General features: G+C 39.3%; 1 protein-coding gene across 3 annotated transcripts in view; it reads right to left on the reverse strand.

Moving 5' to 3' along the window:
* PIP4K2A (phosphatidylinositol-5-phosphate 4-kinase type 2 alpha) overlaps window positions 1-23,677 on the reverse strand; it is a 120,194-nt gene that overhangs the window by 34,856 nt on the left and 61,661 nt on the right. For 2 of the 3 annotated variants that reach the window (XM_071805221.1, XM_065831857.2), the window contains exons 2-3: window positions 19,639-19,736; window positions 18,429-18,525 (exon numbers count right to left, since the gene is read on the reverse strand). The exons of the other annotated variant lie outside the window; for it this stretch is intronic. In XM_071805221.1, coding sequence (XP_071661322.1) covers window positions 18,429-18,525; window positions 19,639-19,736 — 195 coding nt within the window. The remainder of the gene's footprint in view (window positions 1-18,428; window positions 18,526-19,638; window positions 19,737-23,677) is intronic. 3 annotated transcript variants of the gene reach the window in all.

Raw genomic sequence — 23,677 nt, forward strand, 5'->3', positions numbered from 1 at the left:
TTTTATTTTTATAGGAGCTATGTCTTATTTGGAAGTTTTACCATTGATAAATCTGTTCACAAGCCCTATGGGCTTCAGCAGCAGCTGGACATGCAGATTCAACCCCAGTGACAGAAGGTCAGTAATTATCAAGTAATAACCTCAACCAAGAGATGAGGGCAACTATAGCCCAAATTTAAATAGACACTTAAACACATACGATTATATCTCCATATTTTAGAGACGCATTGAGTTCAACATGCCTTCAGCACAGTTAAATCTTATCCCAAATGTGGGATACTTTCTGAAATCAGTTTAATATGAAAAAACATTTTCCCACAAGGTTACTTTGTTCAACTGAAATACTCAGGAGTAGTAGGAATGATAGTAAATCACCTAAAAGCACACAGGTCTACAAGGTCTTATTAAAATGAAAATCTTAATCATGACATACAGGCAAAATAAATCTTTGCATGCTTCTCCTTGTATATTTCTAGGCTTGTGCAATGAACTAGAATAATTACTAATGTCTATGATGAAGAGTGATGTCTTTCTCCATTATCCTCTCTATTCACTAAACAAAGGACATGGGTGCTTCCCTAGTGTTTATAAATACACAATTTTTCTAGACTGATCAGAACAGAGCTTTAGGGACAACCATTGCAGACTCTGTTCTCTCTCTGCACTGGCTTTGGACAGCCAGTTTTAACAGATGCGCGTCCTGATACACCATCATTTCGCATGGTATTGAAGACACAAAAAAAAGGAATTTGAGTATTACTGCAATTTTCTTTACCCATTTTCAGATGTTTCCTATTCAAATTAATTTCCTACCACTCCACCATGGAAATGATTTTAGGTACTGCTGAAGTCTATTCAAGAGAACAGGTATCATAAATGGATCAAATCTTCTTAATGCTATGCTTGATATCAGTGCTCCATTAATTTTCAAACTGAACCATAAATAGAGTTAGTCTTAGAAACCATCCTATGTAGAAAACCCCTCTAGAATCGAGTCAGGACTGTGCTTTATCACCAGGATGTATATTTAATAGTTTAAGCTGAATAGCTAAAAATAGAAGTTTAAAAAAACTGTCCAAATTCAGTTACCTTCATCACAACCTAGAAAATACGATATACAATAATAACTATTTTTAATTTTGAAAAAAGCCAAAGCATAGGTAATCATTTCTGTACATAGTGAATTAAACTACTGCTAAGTTATTAGGCTATAATTCAGTTAGCAATAATGAAGGCTACTGGGCAATTATATGTTATTGTTCCCAGCAGAAAAAGGTGTTTAATTCTGAGATTAACAATTGCAATAGAGCAGTAACCACAGTTTTCTGAATGTGTTTTTTCCCAGAGAACCCTAGTCTTTAAACTGTAAGCCACGCAAAAGAAACTTGAAAGCAGTTAACAGTATTTGGGGGAAGACTTGAATTGTTTTGCTATAAAAAATTGCAAAAAAGTGTACCTGCCAGTCTGCCACTGAACATTTGAAGAAAGAGGGAAGAAGGGAAGATGGTAAGGAGGATCTGAACTAGTATTATTCTCCAAATTTTCAAATACTCTTGGTCAACATTTTAACATTCTTCACCAAAAGACTTGTCAGATTTGAGTGAAATTCAGAGCTGGGAGTACTTGGTATGAAGAAAATACCTTACTAGCACACAGGAGATGATGCTTCTCTGAACTTTTCAGTCGCTGAAGCTCAGTTACTAATTCTGTGGCCAGAAAGGAGACAAAAATGACGACTCTTGACTTCAAACTTTACAAATGCTATTCCTACAACCATGTGTTCTTTTAAAATCTGTCTTCTTTTGTCTTCATAAGCACTATTTGCACAGGAGAACTCTTCTAAGTGTTAAGCCTTAAAATAAAATTCTTCTTGCTTTCCAGAAACCTCCTTTCATCCCTTCATTAACAAGGAATATCTCGTATACAGGTATATTTATGTAGCAACCCATCAAAATAAACATTTCACAGAATCACAGAATGTTAGGGACTGGAAGGGACCTCAAAAGAACATCTAGTCCAACCCCCTGCCAGAGCAGGAACACCTAGATGAGGTTACACAGGAATGTGTCCAGGTGGGTTTGAATGTCTCCAGAGTAAGAGACTCCACAACCCCCCTGGGCAGCCTGTTCCAGTGCTCTGTTACCCTCACTGAGAAGAAGTTTCTTCCCAAATTTAAGCGGAACCTCCTGTGTTCCAGTTTGTACTCAATGTCCCTTGTCCTATCATTGGTTGTCACTGAGAAGAGCCCGGCTCCATTCTCCTGACACTCACCCTTCACATATTTATAAAGATTAGTGAAGTCACCCATCAGTCTCCTCCAAGCTAAAGAGACCCAGCTCCCTTAGCCTTTCCTCATAAGGGAGATGCTTCTCTTCCCTTAATGATCTTCGTTGCCCTGCGCTGGACTCTCTCCAGCAGTTCCCTGTCCTTCTGGAACTGAGGGGCCCAGAACTGGACACAATATTCCAGGTGTGGTCTCACCAGGGCAGAGTAGAGGGGAAGGAGAACCTCTCTCGACCTACTAACCAACCCCCTTCTAATACACCCCAGGATGCCATTGGCCTTCCTGGCCACAAGGGCACAGTGCTGGCTCATGGTCATCCTGCTGTGCACCAGGACCCCCAGGTCCCTTTCCCCTGCACTGCTCTCTAATGGGTCATTTCCCAACTTATGCTGGAGCCTGGGGTTGTTCCCCAGGAAATTTATAGAAACTAGTCAAATTCAAATAGAAACTAATAAATTTAGTCACATGTCCTGGTTTTGGCTGGGGAACCCATGACAGCAACGAGAGGTGTAGTGAATGAATTCCTTGTTTTGCTTTTATTGTGTGCATGTTTTTTGCTTTATTTAATAAACTATCTTTACATCATCCCACGAGTTTACTCATTTACTCTTCTGATTCTCTCCCCCCTCCCAACTGGGGAGAAGTGAGTGGCTGCAAGGTACTTAGTTGCTGGCTGGGGTCAAACCACAACATTCCTTTTTGGTGCCCAGCACGGGGCTCAAAGGCTTTGAGATGATGGCAGATTTGATTGGAATGTGATAGATTGAATTGATAGCCGTTATTGCTGTTTAGCTATTGATTGGCAGGCTTCTGTGCCTGCCATGTGGCTTCCTTGCCTTACTGTAAATTAGATCCTTGTCTATGGCTGGTTTTTGCTTTCCCTGCTTGCTGTGCTGCTGATCACCTTAGCCTGCTGTGCCTGGGAATGTTCTGGCATCAGCAGTGGTGGTGTGCCGTGGCTGGCAAATGGCCTGGGCACTGCTGTTGTTCGGGACAGGCTGGAACTCCAGTGTGAACTCAAGTTGAAACAACTCTGCAGACACCAAGGTCACTGAAGGAGGGGAAAAGGTGCTCCAGGTGCCAGAGCAGAGATTTTCCTGCAGCCCGTGGTGCAGCCCATGGTGAAGCCGGCTGTCCCTCTGCAGCCCATGGAGGTCCACGGTGGAGCAGAAATCCACCTGCAGCCTGGGGAGGACCCCACAGCAGCACAGGTGGATGTGCCTGAAGGAGGTTATGATCTGGTGGGAAGCCCACGCTGGAGCAGGCTCGTGGCAGGACCTGTGGCCTCATGGAGAGAGGAGTCCATGCTAGAGCAGGCTTGCTGGCAGGACTTGTGAGCCCATGGAAGGAACCCACTCTGGATCAGTTAATGAAGAACTGCAGCGCATGGGAAGGACCCACATTGGAAAAGTTCACGGAGGACTGTCTCCCATGGGAAAGACCCCACACTGGAGCAGGGGAAAAGCATGAGGAGTCCTCCCTTTGAGGAGGAAGGAACAGCAGGGACAACGTGTGATGAAGTGACTACAACCCCCATTTCCCATCCCCCTGGTGTCACTCAGGGTGGGGGGAGGAGGTAGAGAAAATCAGGAGTAAAGTTAAACCCAGGATTTGAGTTACACTTTGTGGGAATTACTATAGCAGGAACACCTTGTTCCTAGCCCCGCTAGGAGCAAGGGGAAGAGTTAATTACAATGTTAAACCCTATAACCCAGCCTAAAGGGACCTGGGGAGGAGACTGTAATGTAAAACCTTTAAATTGTTGTAACTTATGATCTGAGTTGCATGTTACAGGAATCACTATAGCGGGAACAAATGGAGGACAAGCCTCTACAAGAAGCAGTGTGAGTGCAGCAGTGATCCAACGTGAGCTGGCTCTGGTGCCCAATCACTCCACTCCACACACCACCCCTCCTGTCCTGAGTGACTACGTTAACAGATGCAGCCTACAATCAATGACTAAAACGAACTCAGTGGACATTCTGTGGACATTTATGGACATTTTGCAGACATCTCTCAGTGGCGGTCCACAGACCAAGGCCATACTTGTGCATTACGTCAAAGGATGGAAAGGGTGGTGGTAGGTAATGAAAATGTACTGGATACTGTGAGATCTCAGCAGGAAGTAAACAGTACAGAATATGAAGTGAATACTGTTCTGGTTTCAGCTGGGATAGAGTTAATTTTCTTCCTAGTAGCTGGTACAGTGCTGTGTTTTGGATTTAGCATGAGAATGTTGCTAACACACTGATGTTTCAGCTGTTGCTAAGCGGTCAAGGACTTTTCAGCTTCTCATAGTGACCTGCCAACGAGAAGGCGGGGAGTGGACAAAAGGTTGGGAGGGGACACAGCTGGGACAGCTGACCCCAACTGACCAAAGGGATATTCTGCACCATATGATGCCATGTTGGGGGAAGAAGAAGGAAGGAGGGGATGTTTGGAGTGATGGTGTTTGTCTTCCCAAGTCATGGTTACATGTGATGGAGCTCGGCTGTCCTGGAGATGGCTGAACCACTGCCGGCCAAGGGGAAGGAGTGAATGAATTCCTTGTTTTGCTTTGCTTGCACGCACAGCTTTTGCTTTACCTGTTAAATGGTATTTACCCCAACCCACAAGTTCTCTCGTTTTTACTTTTTTGATTCTCATCCCCATCCCACTGGGGTGGGGGTGAGTGAGGGATGAGCGAGTGGCTGCGTGGTGCTCAGCTGCCAGCTGGGCTTAAACTATGACATCATATTTCAAATCAACTGGAAGAAACCTTGTAAAGTCACTGACTTTTTACTGATTCTTGTTTTTCCAGCAATAGCTTTTTTTCCTAATGGGAATGAATTCTGTCTGATTGCTAATGATAACAATAAGGTAATTAGAAAATACAACTACTGTACTGAAAATGTTGCTAACAGTATATAATACATCCGTAGATAATTATTTAGCACACACTTTACTGCTTCTTAATGCTTTAATGGGTTAGAAATGGTGATACATTTATTTTTTAGTAGATGGCTATTTTATTATTAGTTATCTATAACAAGCTTAATTAAGAATGCACACAGCTATGATTTTACCACATGCATATTTAGTTGTTACAATAAACTAACCAACTTTATGCTAAGCAGCACCTTTACATACATGCACATGTAACCCAAATGCCCTCTCTATCATACTCTGACTCTAGTAATAAGAGTTTAAGATCAGATGTTTAAACATTGAACATGTTTAAGATAAAAACAACCTCTAAGTAAACAACCTCTTTGACACTTCATTTTTACTACCTCTCCATTTCTGTGATAATTCTCTCAATATAATGCTCTCTTCAGATACAGAAAGTAGTTCCCTTGAACTTTGAAAGAAGGTGGAACATGTAGGATATTGTTAATATTATTATTTGCTGTGCTTTATTTTGAGAATTGCATAAGTTTAATAAATACAGTTTAAAAAGCTGAAAAAGTCTCATTACATTATATTTTGCTGATTACTAGTGATTGCATTACCAATTTCTTGTGCTGATAAATGCACAGTTGAGTTTTGTCTGTGGACAGTTTATTTCTGATGGTTAACTCTCATTTCTGTGAACAGAGAGAAGTTCAGATTCCTTCTAAAGTAAAGTTTCTAGGTACAATGCAAAGTATCATATCTCTCAGCTATAGTAGTTACATTTATTTATAGTTAGAAATCAGTCTTCAATAAAACACATATGCTGTTGCCTGATCATGACAATGAATCTTGAAATAAAAAGATAGGAATTGGCCCGCACTGGTAAGTCATCATTAGCAAGTAAGATCAAGGAACAGCTTCACTGAAGTGATCAAACTAGAAGAGTTTAGGGGCTTCAAAGGGGAAACAATATGGCTATTTAAAAATACTTTAGAAACACCAAGATCCTTCCCTTTTGATGTAGGTAAAGCTAACTTACCTGTTTGACCTAACACTGTTAAGTATAAATCAAAGCATTTTTGTGCCCCACTCAACTCTGCCAAATACTAACAAATTAATAGCACATGTATTAGAAGAGAGGAGGTTCTCTGTTGGAAAATATTTCTCCCAAGTTAACACACAAAATGGCCAAGAAGGTCCTGCACTTTAGCATCTTTAAAGCACAGCCACTAGTACACCTATAAGTGGCAAGAAATCTCAGACAAAAATACTAATAACACCATGTGTGATGTCCAACATGCACTTTACACCACAAATACTGTGGAAAGTTTGTGGGGTTTTTGCTTTTAAAATTAGATGTTAGACATACCTAGTAAGTAAAAAAAGTTCAACTTATTCTGGAGTTACCTAACCCAAGTTTTAAACCAAATCATCTTTAACTTAATGCAGACAATAAGAAGCAGCATGTAGTAGTGCTATTTGAATTACACTGCTCTGTAGTTCAGACTGCTATCGGACGCACTGTATAGACTTGTCTCTTACTGTTAAATGAAGTTTTGTGAAGCAGTACATGGTAAAACACTCCTGTGATTCAGATGACTTTTGCCAGAACACGCGTATAAGCTTCAGTGATGATTTGTACAAAAAGTGAGTAAACTAAGGTGTACTATAGACTTCTGTGCACAAATGCCTTGGAAGAAAAGGTGATTGAACCTGCCTAAAGACAGCAGCGCAGGGCTTGCCTGTGCCCTTCTTGTTCAGCAGTAAACTCAGCTAAGGGAGACCCATTGCAGCTGCAATATCTCCTTGTTAGGTGAGGCTTCTTGTAGGGAACCGGGAAGGAAATAAAGAATGAAATTCAAGCATCTCCTTTTTCCAAAAGAAAAATATAAGTGGGGTTGAGGGAGGGGGAAAGGAGAGACAGAGACAGATAGATCACAGCAAATACCAGATTGAATTCCCTCTGGCTCTGCTTCTTAATTAGGGGAAGACTAAGTGGAATATGAACAGATGGGAAATGAGCCACTCCTCACTTAGCACAGATCTATGAGCCACAAAGCCAGAACAGGGAGGATGGATATACCTCAGATAGACAAAAAACGACCCATCTCTTATCCTCCAAAAGAGACATGTTTGATCTAACAAGTCTTTCACCATCACTTACTGCTACTATGTACCACTTCCATACTGTGTCAGGAACCAATAAAGCACGTATGTAACTGCAAAATGTTGAAGTATTAGTCATACTAAGTTAATAAACATCACCTGCTTATACTATAGCATTAGTGAGCACAAACCCAAAAGAAAAGAGGGTCACACTGCCCTGTCCCCTTCACATTTTCCCAGCCTTCTCCAGCCCTGCCATGGTGTGCCTCTGCCCGCTGGCACAATTAAAACATCTGTCAGCCACACATACCCTGTTCCACTTAACAGCTTCGCTTAGCAACTCCCCTGCAAGTCTCCTGCTCTGAGTGTGCGTGTTCTGCCAATTCCCCATTCGCTTCTCATTTGTGAAGTTTTAATCTTGTGCCTGCTGTTTTTTTGGTCTCAGGAGAAAGAAAAGGTTTTGTACTTTTAAAGTGTGAATACTTTTATGAGGTCATTTAAAGACTACGGTAAATTACTTGTGTAATTACTTATATAACTGAAGACATGTTTAACATGCCAAGCTCAGAGACACCTTTACTAGATAAATTTCTCTCTCACATACATCCCCCTCTCTCCCCAATACTCTCCCTCTGAGAAGTCACTGGCTGGAAGTCTCACTGCCCTTACATAAATCAATATAAAATATATCACCTATATTGCAGTGAGTAGCAGGCAACGAGGCTACAAATAACAAAGAATTTTCGTCCCATAACACAGAATAAGTTTATGATAAAATAATAAAAATACAGCTTTAAATGTAAATGGCTAAATGCTATACCAGTTACTAGTATTTCCCGAAGAGTTCTTGATACAAAAAGTTAATCAGTACACCTAAATTAAACACTGTAATTTCACCCAAGAACAGCGTATTCTTTAGCAAATTACCTTTAAGGCTACAGTTTTACTATAAACCCACTCTCTTCCCTCAGCATCTCTTTCCCAAACTCTCAGCAATCTGTACAGAGTTTTATTCCCTCAGTAAATATATATTAGGTAAGGAAAAAGTTTTTTTCAACACATGCTCTTAGGACCTGATTCACAACTCTTTGAAGTTTACAAGAGCTTTTCTGAAGTCCTCAACAGAATTTCATAAACCAGAATCCAACACAACCGCTACCCATCAGAAGCCATTTCATTTCACCCAGCCATTCCTAAACTGAACTCCAATCTCTGCTCTTAGTCAAGGTACAACTACCAGAAAGGCAATCTTGATTTTTCCAACTTCAAAAGACCAAGATTCGCTATTGTAGTTTTTCTAGTATTTAATCATTTGTGTTGCTGAAAATGTGAGTCTAATTTTGAATTTGAATTATTTCCTTTTCCGGTCATTCCTATTTATTCTTTCCTAAAGTATCTAGTAGAGTTTTTCTGCAACTATACTCACATACTACTTACTTCTCAAGGCATTCTCTGTATCCTTAAATTCTTTCGACACCATTTTTCCATATTTTTTTCTGTATTTTCAACATCCTTTTTTGAGATGACTAGCACCACAACTATAGATACCATTATCTTCAGGTATAAAATAAACAGATGTTGAAAAAATGTTACAGCTCTTTCTGGTCTTATTTTATACCTCCCAATTTATCGACCCAAGGATGCAGTTAATTCTTTCTAGTTAGGAGCTCACTATAGTGCTAAATTCTTGTCCTCTTTGATCTCTTTTTCCTTCTCCGAGCTGCTACCACCCTGAATAAAGCCTTCACCTCTGCAGTTCTGCACTCCTTTGTACCCATGTAACTATTCATCTAACCATATTAAAAGGCATCTCATTTGGACAGGCTCGGAAAGAATGCCAGGTGATCACAATGGGTTTTGTACAAAATCCTTACCTTTATCCCACTTCACCTTTTGGATGGATTTTGAATCTTCTGCATGTTTTCTACTATATGAAATGTTAATTGCTTGTTCAGTTACATTTTAATTGTTGTTATTTAATAATATATTATTTATGTAATTTTTATTTTTTATTATAAAACCCCCAATAATTTGTGTTTTAAAAATCAAAACCACAAAATATCAAGCCAACTGCTTTGGAAGAGGCATCCTCAAGAGTCCTTAGAAGCCAGCTAAAACACCACCTAATGCTTTATCCTTTGGAAGTCTACTTTTACCTTGCACAAAATAGCAGCCTGATGCAATTAAGTAACAGTAATGATATTATTGATAATGCTAGTTATAACAACACCAAGTATCAAAAATTAAACTAATTTCCAGAGAGACTTTGGTTGTTTCCAAGAGCAACAAGTTAAGCTGTTTAGAGCTATTTTTTCCAACTGAAACCATTATTGTGAGGGAAATACATGGAGTGGAGCCACTAAAGTGCAGGAAAAGCTTGTCCAAGCGCTCCCTCCATAATTGCAAGCTATATTTATAACAGGCAAAGTATTGCCCTCTTCTTCAAAGATGAACTGCTGGTGAGGCTCTTCCTCCTCTGCCCACTTTGCTTAAAATGTTCACAGCACGTATATTTATCTCCACAGTGGGAGGCCACGGATTAGCCACAGCCTCCAAGAGGGTGGGGAGATTTAAAGGTCAATTTAATTAGTTCATTCTAATCTCTTACACGTCTAATATAAATGTCATTGTTTCCTAACTGCTACTTTAGCAGACAAGATTATATTTTAGAAAGTTTGAACACATGAACTACGTGTTGGATATAATACAAATACTTCATGTAACTAATCTAAAAAGGGAGCCTAATAAAAATTGTCATCAAGTTGAAGCTTTTCCTAAAAAAGAGAAAAAAGGCAATAGGAAAATTCTGGTGATAAAGCACAGAGAGCTTTAGAAGAACAGTAATCTTTCAAACTGACTGGCTTAACAGCTTCTCATTGATTTAAATCTTTCCCATTTCATGATGTCTGGGCAAAGGCAAACAACGGTTTCTGGTACTGTGATCTCATCCAAAAGTCGTGGAATGCTAAAACAAGCTTCACAAGCCCAACGTGCCCTAAAGACAAATCAGATCATATCCCAGGCTATTTAAGAGTGCCTCTGGGCAAGCTTTGCATGAACGAATAGAGAAAAACAAGAGCACAGATGATGCTCTGTGATGACTGAAATCATAGGTCAGTGGAAAAGCCTGGCAGTGGCTCATCGCTGTTAGAGAATTAAGTATGCACGGTCTGTCTGCTCTTCTGTGACAGTAACTAGTGGTGCTGCCTGGCCCATGCAAAGCTTCTCATGAAGACAAGCTTGCAGCTCCCCCAACCTTTTTTTCTTTTTACAAGACCTCAGGAGCCATCGACAGGGATGAATTAGACCTGGATTACTAATTAAGAAGCATAACAAAGAGACACAGTGTCATACAACTGGACGCTCCAAGTTTTATTTCTGTAATTTGAAACAAGCAGCCCGCTTCTGGGATGGTGTTTTGTCAGTGATTCTAAGAGAAGAAAGGCAAAGGGCTAGTGTTATAACAGAAACATCAAACCTAGAGATGTCTCATTTTGTCATACAGGGAAGGGTAGGGAAGACTTCGGGTTTTACTTTGTATACTGGCACTGTGCATCCTACCATTGCCATTGAGCAGGTTCCTGTTTGGAAATACTGATGAGAAAGCATGATCAGGAAACCCTGGTCTCCAACACTGACACGTTTAAGAAGCCTGGCATGTCACAAAGCATACCGGACTGGTAACATATGCCACAAGCACATTCAGTGGTATGATCTCCCTCTGCCTTTGGCAGCTGTATGGACAATACTGCACAATGATTTATTGTCAGCTCAAAAGAAAGGCTCTCAAAAGACCCAAAGTGAAAGTCATGTGGCCCGCAAAAGAAGAAAACAGACCATCACTGGTCCTGTGGTGCACCTGTCAGAAACAAAGTCTCTTCTGTGATCTGGTTAAGATGTGGATGAACACAGTCTGAACACTTATGGACATTCATAAGCAAATTGCATTCAGGGAGTGATTAATGATTAAAAAAAGAAAGGCAAAACACCACCTTTTTTTTTTTTCACTGAGCAGGTTATGGGTTTCTTGACTCAGTCAAAGGACAGTTGAATGAATAAAATGTGATTCTTTCCTAAATCAAGTTATCCTATTGAGAATGTAGTTTTGGATTTGGAGCTGTTAGCTTAAGGCATGCACTTGCTTTGGAAAGAGTTAGGGCTCTTTTTCTGGGAGCTTCTCTCCTTCAGCCCTGCAAAGCTTGGCTTGATGCCTTGCTTTCAATAACTATCTCCGTAAGAGCTCAGGGAGCTCTACCAGCTCATTGTTTTGATGTTGCCAGCACGAGCTAAATTGCTTTTTTCTAGTTTGAATACCCAATTGCGAATGACACAAATTCAGGCAAGGAACTGCTGAAAGGAAGGCAAATTAAATGTTTTCTCTAGAGAAGATTAAGAGAAACTGGAGGTTTAAATTTCTGTTGCTATACATACTAAATTGAAGTCCTACAGTCACTAAATTCTTATTTGGGTTCACACTTAAGGCACCAAATCCTAGAACATAATATTCAGATTGGAAACTTCATTTTTTACATGCTGGAAAGACAACAAACCTGCCAGTTTTTGTTAGTACAGTTGTTACTACCACTACTGCTTATGCCCACATCAAGATGTCAGCAGTTCTGAAGATCTTGGTGCCAGTGTCCATTTGCGATCCACAAACTGGACAATCTGCTACAGGCACCTCATCTGACAGACAAGCTCAAGAACTTTTCATGCACTGACAGACTTACCATACTAAAATTACCAGCACAGGAACTTTCTTTTCAAGATAGCTCTTGCATCCAGGATTTTTTATGTACTTTATTAAACATTCAATGAAAACATCATGTCTTAGGAAGAAGATCTAACTCCTAACATGGTTGTTGCTCAGATATTTATTGTGGACCTTGTTGTCTGTAGTTAGATGGTAGAGGTGGCTCATTCCTTCCCAAACCAAGGGCCAATAAATGGAGGCATGAATTTCAGTGCAGAAGCACCAGTAGAGAGCTCTGATGAATTTTTTTTTGTCCAAAGAAGCATATCATCTTAAATTGTGAAATAGATTTTAAGACCTTAATATGGTATCTTTGGATTTCATAAGTCACATAAAATGAGCAAAAGTATTACTTGGTTGACGAGAACTTTGGTGATCTAAGTTCAGATACTTAAAAAGAAAATTATATTGAAGGCTTACATCTGAAAAATGAACCTAGAATTTGCATTATTTACCTGATGTCATATTAGAGTTGGAGCTATAAATCCTTTTGTATAGAAAGCTGAAAGAGATATTGAACCATAAGGAGACACCCATATCAGGAGAAGTGAAATATATTGGGTTTATATGGTTTGTGTATTGGGTTTGCTTGGCAAGGTTTTGGTACAGGGGTGTCATAGGGGTGGCTACACCCATTGGGAGAAGCTTCCCCCATGTACAACAGAGCCAATGCCAGTCAGCTCCAAGAGACACCCACCACTGGCCAAGGCTGAGCCCATCAGTGACAGTGGTAGCGCGTCTGGGTTAATGTTAAGAAGGGGAAAAAGTTGCTGCACAACAGCAATTGCAGCTGGAGAGAGCAGTGAGAATGTGAGAGCAACAGCTCTGCAGACACCAAGGTCAGCGAAGGAGGGGCAGGAGGTGCTCCAGGCACTGGAGCAGAGATTCAGAGCCATGAAGATGATTGAGTGGAGCATTTCCCTTATGAGAAAAGGTTGAGGGAGCTGGGTCTCTTTAGCTTGGAGGAGACTGATAGGTGACCTCATTAATCTTTATAAATATGTAAAGGGTGAGTGTCAGGAGGATGGAGCCAGGCTGTTCTTGGTGACAACCAATGATAAGACAAGGGCAATGAGTACAAACTGGAACACAGGAGGTTCCACTTAAATATGAGAAGAAACTTCTTCACAGTGTGGGTAACAGAACATTGGAACAGGCTGCCCAGGATGGTTGTGGAGTCTCCCTCTCTGGAGACATTAAAAAACCCACGTGGATGCCTTCCTGGGGGATTGGACTAGATGATCTTTTGAGGTCCCTTCCAATCCCTAACATTCTGTGATGCCGCTGCAGCCTGTGGTGCAGCCCATGGAGGTTCATGGTGGAGCAGAGATCCACCTGCAGCCTGGGGAGGACCCCACAGCAGCACAGGTGGATGGGCCTGAAGGAGGCTGTGACCCCGTGGGAAGCCCATGCTGGAGCAGGTTTGCTGACAGGATTTGTGACCCCATGGGGGACCCAGGGTGGAGCAGTCTGTTCCAGAAGGACTGCACCCCATGGAAGGGAGCCATGCTGGAGCAGTTCCTGAAGAACTGAAGCTCATCAAAAGGACAAGCTCAACAGGATCTTCTTTCCCTGCTGATTCCACTAAGCCTGTTCCCTTGGCTGTGGTTTCACTGGGGGGACAGTGGGAATCTCGTTCATCCATTCATGCGAGACACTAATTAGATGACGAGGCATTTGGCTACCTTAAGAGAGTCATAGTTACTCCTGCCGTTTACCCGCGCTTCATTAATTTCTTCACTTTGACATTGAGAGCACTAGGCAGAAATCACATCGCATTGGACAAGTTCATGAAGGACTGTCTCCGGTGGGTGGGACTCCATGGTGGAGCAAGGGATAAGCACGAGTCCTCCACCAAGGAGGAAGGAGCAGCAGAGACAACGTGTGATGAAGTGACTGCAACCCCCATTCCCTCATTGTGGGGGAGAAGGTAGACAAAATCAGGAGTGAAGTTGGGCCCAGGAAGAAAGGAGGTGTGGGGGGAAGGTGTTCTAATGTTTAGTTTTATTTCTTATCACTCTGATTTGATTTGTGATAAATTAATTTTCCCCAAGTCTTTTTTTACCCATGATGGTAATTGCAGAGTGATCTCCCTGTCCTTATCTCATGAGCCTTTTGATATATTTTGTCTCCCCTGTCCAGCTGAGGAGGGAAGAGATAGAGCAGCTTTGGTGGGCACCTGGTATCCAGCCAGGGTCAACCCACCACAGTTTGTTATTAGAGAAATTGCTTAAAAGCAGGAATTCTCAGTTTTCATTTCAGATTTCAATCTTTTATGTGGAAAAATGTCCATAGAGAAATAAAAAACATCTCTAAATTAAAAAGAAGTTCTAGACCATCTGCTAAGAGTTCTTTATGAATTCTTTGTCCTGTACAGAGAACCTCTACAAACTGCTCCTGCAGACAGGCAAAGCGAGATCTGAGCATGTCTCCTATTACACTAAGTACTAAAACTTTAAGGAAAATGAGTTGTGCTCTCCCCTGTCCCCAGTAGAAGGCTCATTAGGTACACTGCGACACTGGTGCCCTCTGGTAAGAGCAATTTATTTTATTGGGTAAGAACCCAATCTCCCTTTTTTGCCTAGCAGAATCCAGATGTGGGATTCAGCAATAACTTTAAGCAAGAACAGATGTGTTGACGCACAGTAAACTTCCCTTTCCAGAGCAACAGCAGCAGGATCATTTGTTACTGTAGTAGATGCTGTATTTCTAGATTTTGCTGGGGGGCATTAAGTTAGCTGCTTGTCTGTTAATCTCATATTTTTACAGTTTACAGAAGATATTCCTGTAATTCTTCTGATAAAATTGTCCTCTTGGATTTTATAAGATAAGAAATTATGTCAACCAAGTTGCAAATAAACTCCAAATCTACCAGAGCTACTCCATACATTCTGGAAAAAAAGAGGCCTTTCTGTAAAATAAACTTTGCAAACCCAATATCTAAAGCTACGGTGGAATGCAGAAACTAAAATTACTTTAGGACTACAGTGAGGGACTTGTAACATCCACCAGCACAAAACATAACAATAATATCTTTTCCTTTGATAATTTATAGTCTGTCAGTGGTTTTTTCTCCACTATTCAAATACAATTTCAATTCATACTAATCATCACCTGTGTTCCCATTTCTAAGAAAAATCAGCCAGACCATTTTTTAATTTGGTGCAATAAATGCGCTAGTAAGATGTGGTCACAAAGAAGGAATATCCTGGTCTAATAAGTTTTTTGTTTGGTTGCTTCTTCTTTTTTAACATAAGAACAAAGTTTTTAATCTAGATTGGAGACTTAATTTGTCATAACAAGGTTCTATAGGCAACCTCTGAATAAAACTCAAGGTTTAACTAACTTCTTACTGTATTTTCACTTTAATCCTAGTTCAGTATTACTCAAAATGTTTCTTATAGATGCCCAATCAGCTATGAAAAAGATTGATGTAGGCCAGATTACCCAGGATACCTCAAAAAAAGGAATTGGTTTTCATCATGTGAAGAGAGGGAGTCCATTATAGGAACCATAATTGCCATTACTAGAAAAAGTTTCCTGTAAAGCATGAACCATACACAATTTAAGGAATTCCCCTGACTCTGAAGTCAAGACTGCTTGGAGGAAAAAACTTGTACTTTGTGAAATTTAAATCTCTCTTCACGAATAAGAGATTTCCATAAGGGAAGATCTCTATATTAACCATTCCATATGTGGACTATGTCTGTGTGTCAAGCATTTCACAAAATTACTGCACAAAGTGAATAACACAATGTCAAGAATTAAAATTAGTATAGCCCAGTGATTAGAGTGTACACAATCAAATTCTTTTCATGAGGTAGGGCTTTTTTCCTCTAGTCTTTCCTTGTGAGTAAGCACTATCCGGAACAACTCAAGGATATCTGCAGAACAATCTGAAAATAAAAACATTTAAAATTAATGTTCTTCCTGATTTAAGCTGATGTGTCTGACTAATGAACAAGGTAATTGGGTTTATATATCTACACCAATCCTATCTTGCTCAATAATGGGAATGACATTGTTCACAATTGATTAGGACTCCCTTCCTGAAAATCATTACATAAGAAAAACTATCTAGGGAAAGTTACTTGCTATCTCTTCCACAAGCTTTCCCTTTCAAGGGGCTTTTTCCAATTCATATTTCGCTCTGAGTATAAGACAACCATTTTAAACAATATTCATTGGAATTACTTCAAGACAAAGATTACCTGAAAGAAAGTATATACAACAAGTGTCCTTTGTCAAATTAGATTGCCTTCTAAATCACAGAGAATGTAACATTAAAATGAAGGTAACCTCTACTTGTAATATGGATAATCCCTATCTTACAGATAGGGTGACCTGAATTTTCGTTTATGTGTATTTCTATAAAAATGATTTAATTTAAAAAGTTTGTTCAAAATACATTACTACTTTGAGCTTTAAAAAAAAAAAAAATCAGTATAGTCCAGGAGAATAAGAACTCAGCGTGATACACTGCTTGCGTTACGGAAAAAAAGAATAGTGAATGCAGACATTGCCTTCCCTCAGGTCACAAATAATAATAACTATCCACTGATTTTTGCTAAATATACCTGAAATACTAAAGAACATTGAAGAATCTTTCCTACCTACTACAAAATTTTGTTGAATTGAAAACCAGGATGTGGTTGCATTTTCTTCTTTTGGACTGTTGTTTAGCTACATTGTCAAAAAAAACCAAAACACATAGCTACAGACAAGTATTTAATGATAATCCTTTAACATTGTTTTATCACTGTTCACATTAACAAATCCAAACAGCAGTACAGAATAGCTTTAACAGGAATTTCTTTTGTAGAACAGTAGTGGAGAAACATCTCACAGTGCTGTGGAATGCAGCGATGATTATGCTATGTTTGCCAGTTTTACCTAATGACAACACATTGTCTTCTAATATATTTACTGAAATACAACTTTGATTGCCTAGTAATGTCATCATCCCATCTTCTATAAGATATCGAGCATGAGCTGACACCATAATTTTAAGAGCAATCACATTTCCTTCCTCTTTGACACACCGATCCTTTGACAAGAAAAAGCAAATCTTCACATAAAGGGATCAAGTGACTTCTCAAACATGAGGATCCTCTTTGGTCCATCATGAAAATCGAACCAGGAGTGCAATTAGATATAACTATTTTAACGGTTGGCTTGAGTCCTGGTATATTTCCTCTTCAGCAGTGCTTCAGTAAACAGGATTATGAAAAATAATGAGATAGGATCATGACGGTTCTACCAGAAAAAAAAACCCCAACCCTCTACCTACTGGTGAAGCGTCTTGCCAAAGTCACAGTGGCTGTATATCAAGATCCATAACCTAATCTCCATCTACACTCTTGCAAGCATGTTTTAGCCCACCTATGCATTTTTAACACACTGCTTGATATTGAAAAAAAGAAAATTGGTAAAGTGGATAGCTGAAGGACTCAGATGTAGGTTTCAGCTGCAGTATTGAGTCTGCTCCATGGAGCAAGAAGGAGAGTGTTATGACAAACACTTTGCACAATTTGTTTAGCTACTTAAAACCATTCATTAAATATCTTCTAACATATCTTAGTGACAGGCTACAAATACAATTGCAGCCCACATCGAAATAGTTTAGAGGAGCAAGAGGGCACCAGAGGAAGCAGCGCTGGGTTACAGGGCAAGTGCTCTTTTGGACAGGACATCCCACAGGTGACCACAGAGGGAATTATCCCTGTGGCTAAAAGAGCGTGCATTAGGCACAGTCAGTGGAAAAGGGAATGTCAGTGAATACCGGCAAATTGGACTGAAGCACAGTTCTCCTTTTGCTGTATCTGCTCTACACAAGCTATTTGTTTCCAGGTCCTCTTAACAATGGGAAAAGGAGACATAACGAAGCAGTATGAAGCTGCAAGTCACTCTTTTCTAAACAAAAAGGGCATGAAGTGAAAAAAAAGAAAGAAAAAAAAAGGCTGTTGTCATTTCAGAAACCACATCTCACATAGACACCCTACTGAAGCAACTGTTATCTAAGTGATCCAGCTGAATACAGCATCTCTTGTCAGTAGTGTCCAGACATTATTTTTTCTTCCTATTGCAAGAGGCATCACCCTTCAGTTTTAATAACATGGTTTATGACTGGGAGGTACTCTAATGGGAAACAAGGAAGCCTAAAGATAGGAGAATGGTAGGAATCAGAAGACAGCAAGGACAGGCAAGGAGGTAAAAAAATAAATGTTCTGGTTGCGGGTGGGGGAAGAAGTAGAAAGAATACCTTATTTTTCTCTTAGTTTTCCTCCAACTTACACAAAAATAACTTCATTTCACCACATTGGCCTGTTTTTCACAACTGCACTACTGTCATGGATGTACCTTTAAAATCTGTATACATCACCAGTTTAAGTGTTTTGAAAGCAAACTTACCTGAAAGTCTTGATCATCAATTCCAAACCTCTCTCTTAGATTACGGAAAACCATTGGACAATACTCCTTAAATTTGAAATGACTTGGCATGTTTTCTCTGAAATAATAGAAAATCAAATCAACTTCATTCACCTGCATATGCAATAAGTAACTCTAGAGTATTCTGTCCCCATTCCGTTCATACAAAGCAAAGGATAGGAGAGAGATTGTAAAATCTCCTTAATGTTTTCTTCTATTCAATGATATTTGGTCTCACAGTGTTATTTTCCTTTTCTTTACAACGTTCAATAAACTTACACATATTTGTCTCTAACAAGCTACAACGTAACTGGATGAAATAAATTCAAGTTATATTTTTATAACTTTGGAACCTGGACTCAAAAGTAGAAAAAGATCTTTTCCCATTGCCCTAAAATTACTTCAAAGGTGAAATCTCAGATTGGATTACACAAGAATTACTATACCATCTGTGACATGAGAAAGCTCTGACAGTGCCAAAGCTTCAAGAGAACTGGACTCATTCAGTACAGGGCTAATTTTAATATCCTAGCGTTAATTCAGACTTACACATGAAAAAATTTATTTTAACATTTGTCGCATAACAGAAGACCCAAAGCAGCAGAATTTTTCCTTGCTTTTTCCAATATATTCTTGAATAAAATTCAAGTTATACACAAGACAGCATTAATAGTTTTGTATGTCAGTACGTGCTGTTCACGGAGCGTTTTATTTTTAAGAGATGCAAGTATCACATTAAATGATCTTAATACTTTCGGAGCTTCTATGTGATTGGTATGATTTTGCATTATGAATTATAAAAAGCTGAAGATTATTCAACTTTGATATGTGCTTAAATTCTCATTCTTGTTCAAATATTTGTTTTAATAAAAAAGTACATGCACATGATTTTATGTTCTTAAAAATAGCAAATAAGTGCTTATATCAGCCATAAATAATCACACCAAGAAAGGATTACCTTCAGTATGTAAGATACTCATAAGGCAATAACAAACCATATGGAGGAAAAAATTCTACCCAGCAGCCCCTGCTGTTGCTTTTCAGAACAGCACAGATGGTTATGTTTATCGCAGGATTAACTTAATCACCAAAACTTCAGTCCCATCAACTGAAAAATAACAGAGTTCACAGTACTTCATAAAAATATCAATGCCACTATCCACTTCTACAAAGAACTGTTGCTTGTACTTACTTGTTGAAAAGGTGATTGTCCACCTTTATCTTTGAGTATGCTTTGAAATCATCTGGCATCAACATAACAGGGATTTGAACATGGCTCAGTTCATTGATCTAAAGAAAACAGAATATATTTAGTTGCTGAGGTCTTTGCAAAGATGTTGTATGGGTCTTAATTACAAAAATGTTATTCAGCCTACTATTTCTTGTGTATACATCCTGGGAGTGAATTTAAGTAAAAGAAGAACACAATAGCAGATTTATTCTTTCCAATCACAAGATAGACACTTTCGAAAAGAAGAAACAGCATTCCATATTTATACCAGTTTCAGAAAAAAAGTGCTTCAAAGCACACCTGGAGTGTGCTTTTTATGGAAGGTCAATGAGGAAGCCAGTAAAATGGTCTTTAATCCAACACACTGTTCCTGTTTAGGCAACTGAGCTATGCTCTCCAAAGATAACTCAAATTCTATATTTCAAACAAGTATTTACCTTTGCAGTTTATGAGCTGGTCTTACATGTCTGTGTCTTGAGCTATGTAGCAAAAATAAAATGAAAAGTTGCTTATGTGTGAATGCACGTACTTTGGGTTCAATAAACAGATGCCAATAGTGCAGACCTCAGCCAAGTTTTTGCAAGTCACAGCATTTGGGTTGGGTTTTTTTTGATTGTTCAAGTTGGACAAACTATTTAAATAGCTAAATTGTTGCTTAGAAATAGAAATTCAAAGGTTGTCCTTATTTTGTTACATGTATGGGGACCACCTATTCTTTCTAGTTTTGAAACTGTTTTTGTCAGTCTTCTCAAGATTAGGATTTTTCATGTTTATTTGAAACCCACTTCTCGCCACAGCTTTATGACAAAACGTACAACTTTACTGTTACCTAGTTTGTAGGCATGTTTTTATTATTGCATGTATTAATCTACCCTTACTTTGGTAAATGTTAACTAAACCATGATGAACATGAGATAGAGAATTGTGAGCTTGCAACGGTGCTTTCAAATGATGAATGAGATACCCATTACAACAGCAGCCACCAAATACCCATGACATACATTTTACCTATGTTCTTACGGTTCTCTGCACCCTGGTCACGCATCTCGATTTACCCAGTTAAGTATTTTCACTCATGCGGAGCACATTTTGCTTCAGCAGTTTTCTACAGGGTTTAGAGGGAAAACCAACTCTGCATCAATACAAATGCAGACTAGGGTTGGATATAGCAATACAGGGGTGATGCTCTGCTCCTAGCACTCTTTCCCAACACTGTTTTCCAACTGTGAAGCTATTAGTTGCCTGCAAACGCTACCCTGCTTTTGGAGAAACCTTCACTGAAGCAGCTATAGGTTATAAATAGTGGAGAAAAAAAAATGCAGATTCAGTAAGCACGACCGTTTGCAGAACTGAAGTTAAACAAAATAGGAAAACAGTAAGGAGGCTTTTAGCTCCTGAAACAGAGGAAAGAAACCAACACAAGCAGGCGGGTCAGGTGGCCTCATAATTTTCCAGTAGTTTCAAGTCCCAGTAATGTTCCTTGCCATGTCTTATTTTTATTATTCAGATCTCTCCAGCCCACATAAAAACTGATAAAAATCTGCTGAATTTACTTTATGGAATGCTTCTTTGAAAAACCATGAAAATCTCTAGATAGAGGCAGAGTGGAGAAAGGGAACAGAAAGATGTCTGGGATGGGCTGACTATGCTCTGCTCCTTGGAGGTGTAGCGAGAAGGCTCCTTCCTCTCCTTCCAAAACGAGGGACAGAAGAAACTCCACTAAATTTTTGAAAACGCAGCTGTACAAACCTGATAAATTATGCTGACACCTCATTAAATATGACACAAACCAACAAAAAGTTGATAGAAAATCACTACATCTAACATACATGCTCTTTACTGCAGTTGGTATCTCTGTACACCAATCTCACCCTGAAACCACAGGACAGGTTTGTGATTTTGCAGAACTAGTCTAGCTATTGTGCAAACAGAACTAGAGACAAGGGCAAATAAAACTAGAGACAAGCAGATATATTACACAGGGATACGAAACTTTAGATTTGCTTACATGGAATTATCTACCCTCTTAGACTGCCAGACTGTACAAATCCCACACTAGAAAGAGGGATAAGAGAGATGTACATGCACTTCTGTCCGAGCCAAAAGTGATCCCAAGAACATCTTCCCTTGAATACTGTCAATAATGCCAAATTCACATATCATCAAATGACCCATCTACAATTTGCAAGTCTGCTTGAAAATCCGGATTTTAGATTACCAAAACTGCATTAATCAAATTTCCACATGCATTCACTTTCTTAATTTACTGGTGCAAAGTTTTCCTGAATACACCTACAGAATTGCTTTCATGCTGTGAATATTTAAATTTGTGCTATAATGGCACAGTTTTAATTGTGCCTGTAGGCCTTACAAATGTCATCTGCACAGTGGAATAACATAGCCAAATGTGCTTGCATTTGCATACTTTAGAGATTCTTTTATTCCAAACAAAAATTCCAAAATAATTCTCCCCGGAAGTTCTCTACAATATGTGAATGCACCACCCTCCCCCCCCTCCCCGCCCCCCGCCTCCAATCAGGCAAATAATGCAGATTAACAGAAGGTTTTTGGGTTGGGTTTTTATTTGGGGGGAGAGAGGGGAGAGTTAGGGTTTTTTTTGGGGGGGTGGATGTGAGTGTGAGATTCATTCAAATCTGAGGTATGTAAAAGCAATTTCTCTAATATTTTAGGGAATTCCTCTCTAGCAGGAGCAGGGGGAAAGCAGGTGATGAACACACAGTAGAAATGACCTTTGGTATAGAACACCAGCTGAGTAATGGCATGTCCCAGCAGCACAGGCCATTAATTAATTTAAACCTTTCAAGCATAAGGTCTGGTTCTTTGTGCGATAGTGCATTTTTCGGATAGATTTGATGAGGCCAGATTGGAAAGTGCACACAAGACAGAAAGGAATACCCATGTCATTAGATCTTGGTGGAAACTGGAACCACATGCCGGGGGGAGAAGAAACAATATCCAACCCACCCCCCACCCTCACCCCACCCCAACAGCTCTTGAAAAGCTAAAAGGAAACGGAAAGGTCAGAGGGATCAATTCTCCACTTTGCCATCACCGTGTAAAGAAACAGTCACATTCGAAAGACACTAAATACCAAACACAAAGAAGACACTTCAAGCCTTGCAACTCATCTCAGATGAAAATTTTGCTTCTTTTCTCTGTGTTTGAATGTCAAGTGTGACACAAAATTAAGTAAGATGCATGTGATACCTTTGTCAAGTGTTATATGCATCTCCTTGTGTTACCAGTTAAATACAGCCGGCTCCCTTAGCAATAGCAAACGAAATGTGACTGTGAGGATGAAAGTTCACTATTCCCAATTACAACAGAAACTGTGTTATAATGGCTGTAATAATCACACAAGAAATAGGAAATACCCATTTTCCTCTAAGGAGTGCTTCTGAATGTAACAAAATCATAAGCAAGAAATAATTTCCCACAAGAGATAATCACGATGCATAAATGAAACACAAAGAGCTTCACTGGACAGAGAACTGACTTTTTGATGAGGACCAAGGATCTAACATTAATTTAATTACAACTTCTTCTAAAAGAATCCACATTTAAAGCATTTAAATGCACGTGCACCATATTGAGAAAGAAAGGCGTTTTAGTCCTGCAACCTACCTCCTTCAACATTGTTGCCAGTGCAAAATTTTGCTGCAGTTTGTCACATTATTTGAAACAGACAATGCTTACTATGTCTTTGAGGAATTTAAATCCCATATAATAGCCTTAGAGAACAGATTATTTTAAATATGAATGACTAAGATTTTAGTTGCACAGTAACCATGTATATTATGCATAAATACCTCATGTCTATTAATAAGATTTGTAAACTCATGCACACAAGATATTAACAAGTGACCCAGAAATCTTCCTTTGAGTGATTTATTCAACTATCTATAAAACCTGGTATAAAACCAGGTGGTTATGTGAGATGGAGACATCCTCCAAGACTTATGAGCTTTAAGGAAGAACA

This window comes from Patagioenas fasciata, chromosome 2, assembly GCF_037038585.1.
Source record: "Patagioenas fasciata isolate bPatFas1 chromosome 2, bPatFas1.hap1, whole genome shotgun sequence".
NCBI classification, from domain to species: Eukaryota; Metazoa; Chordata; class Aves; order Columbiformes; family Columbidae; genus Patagioenas; species Patagioenas fasciata.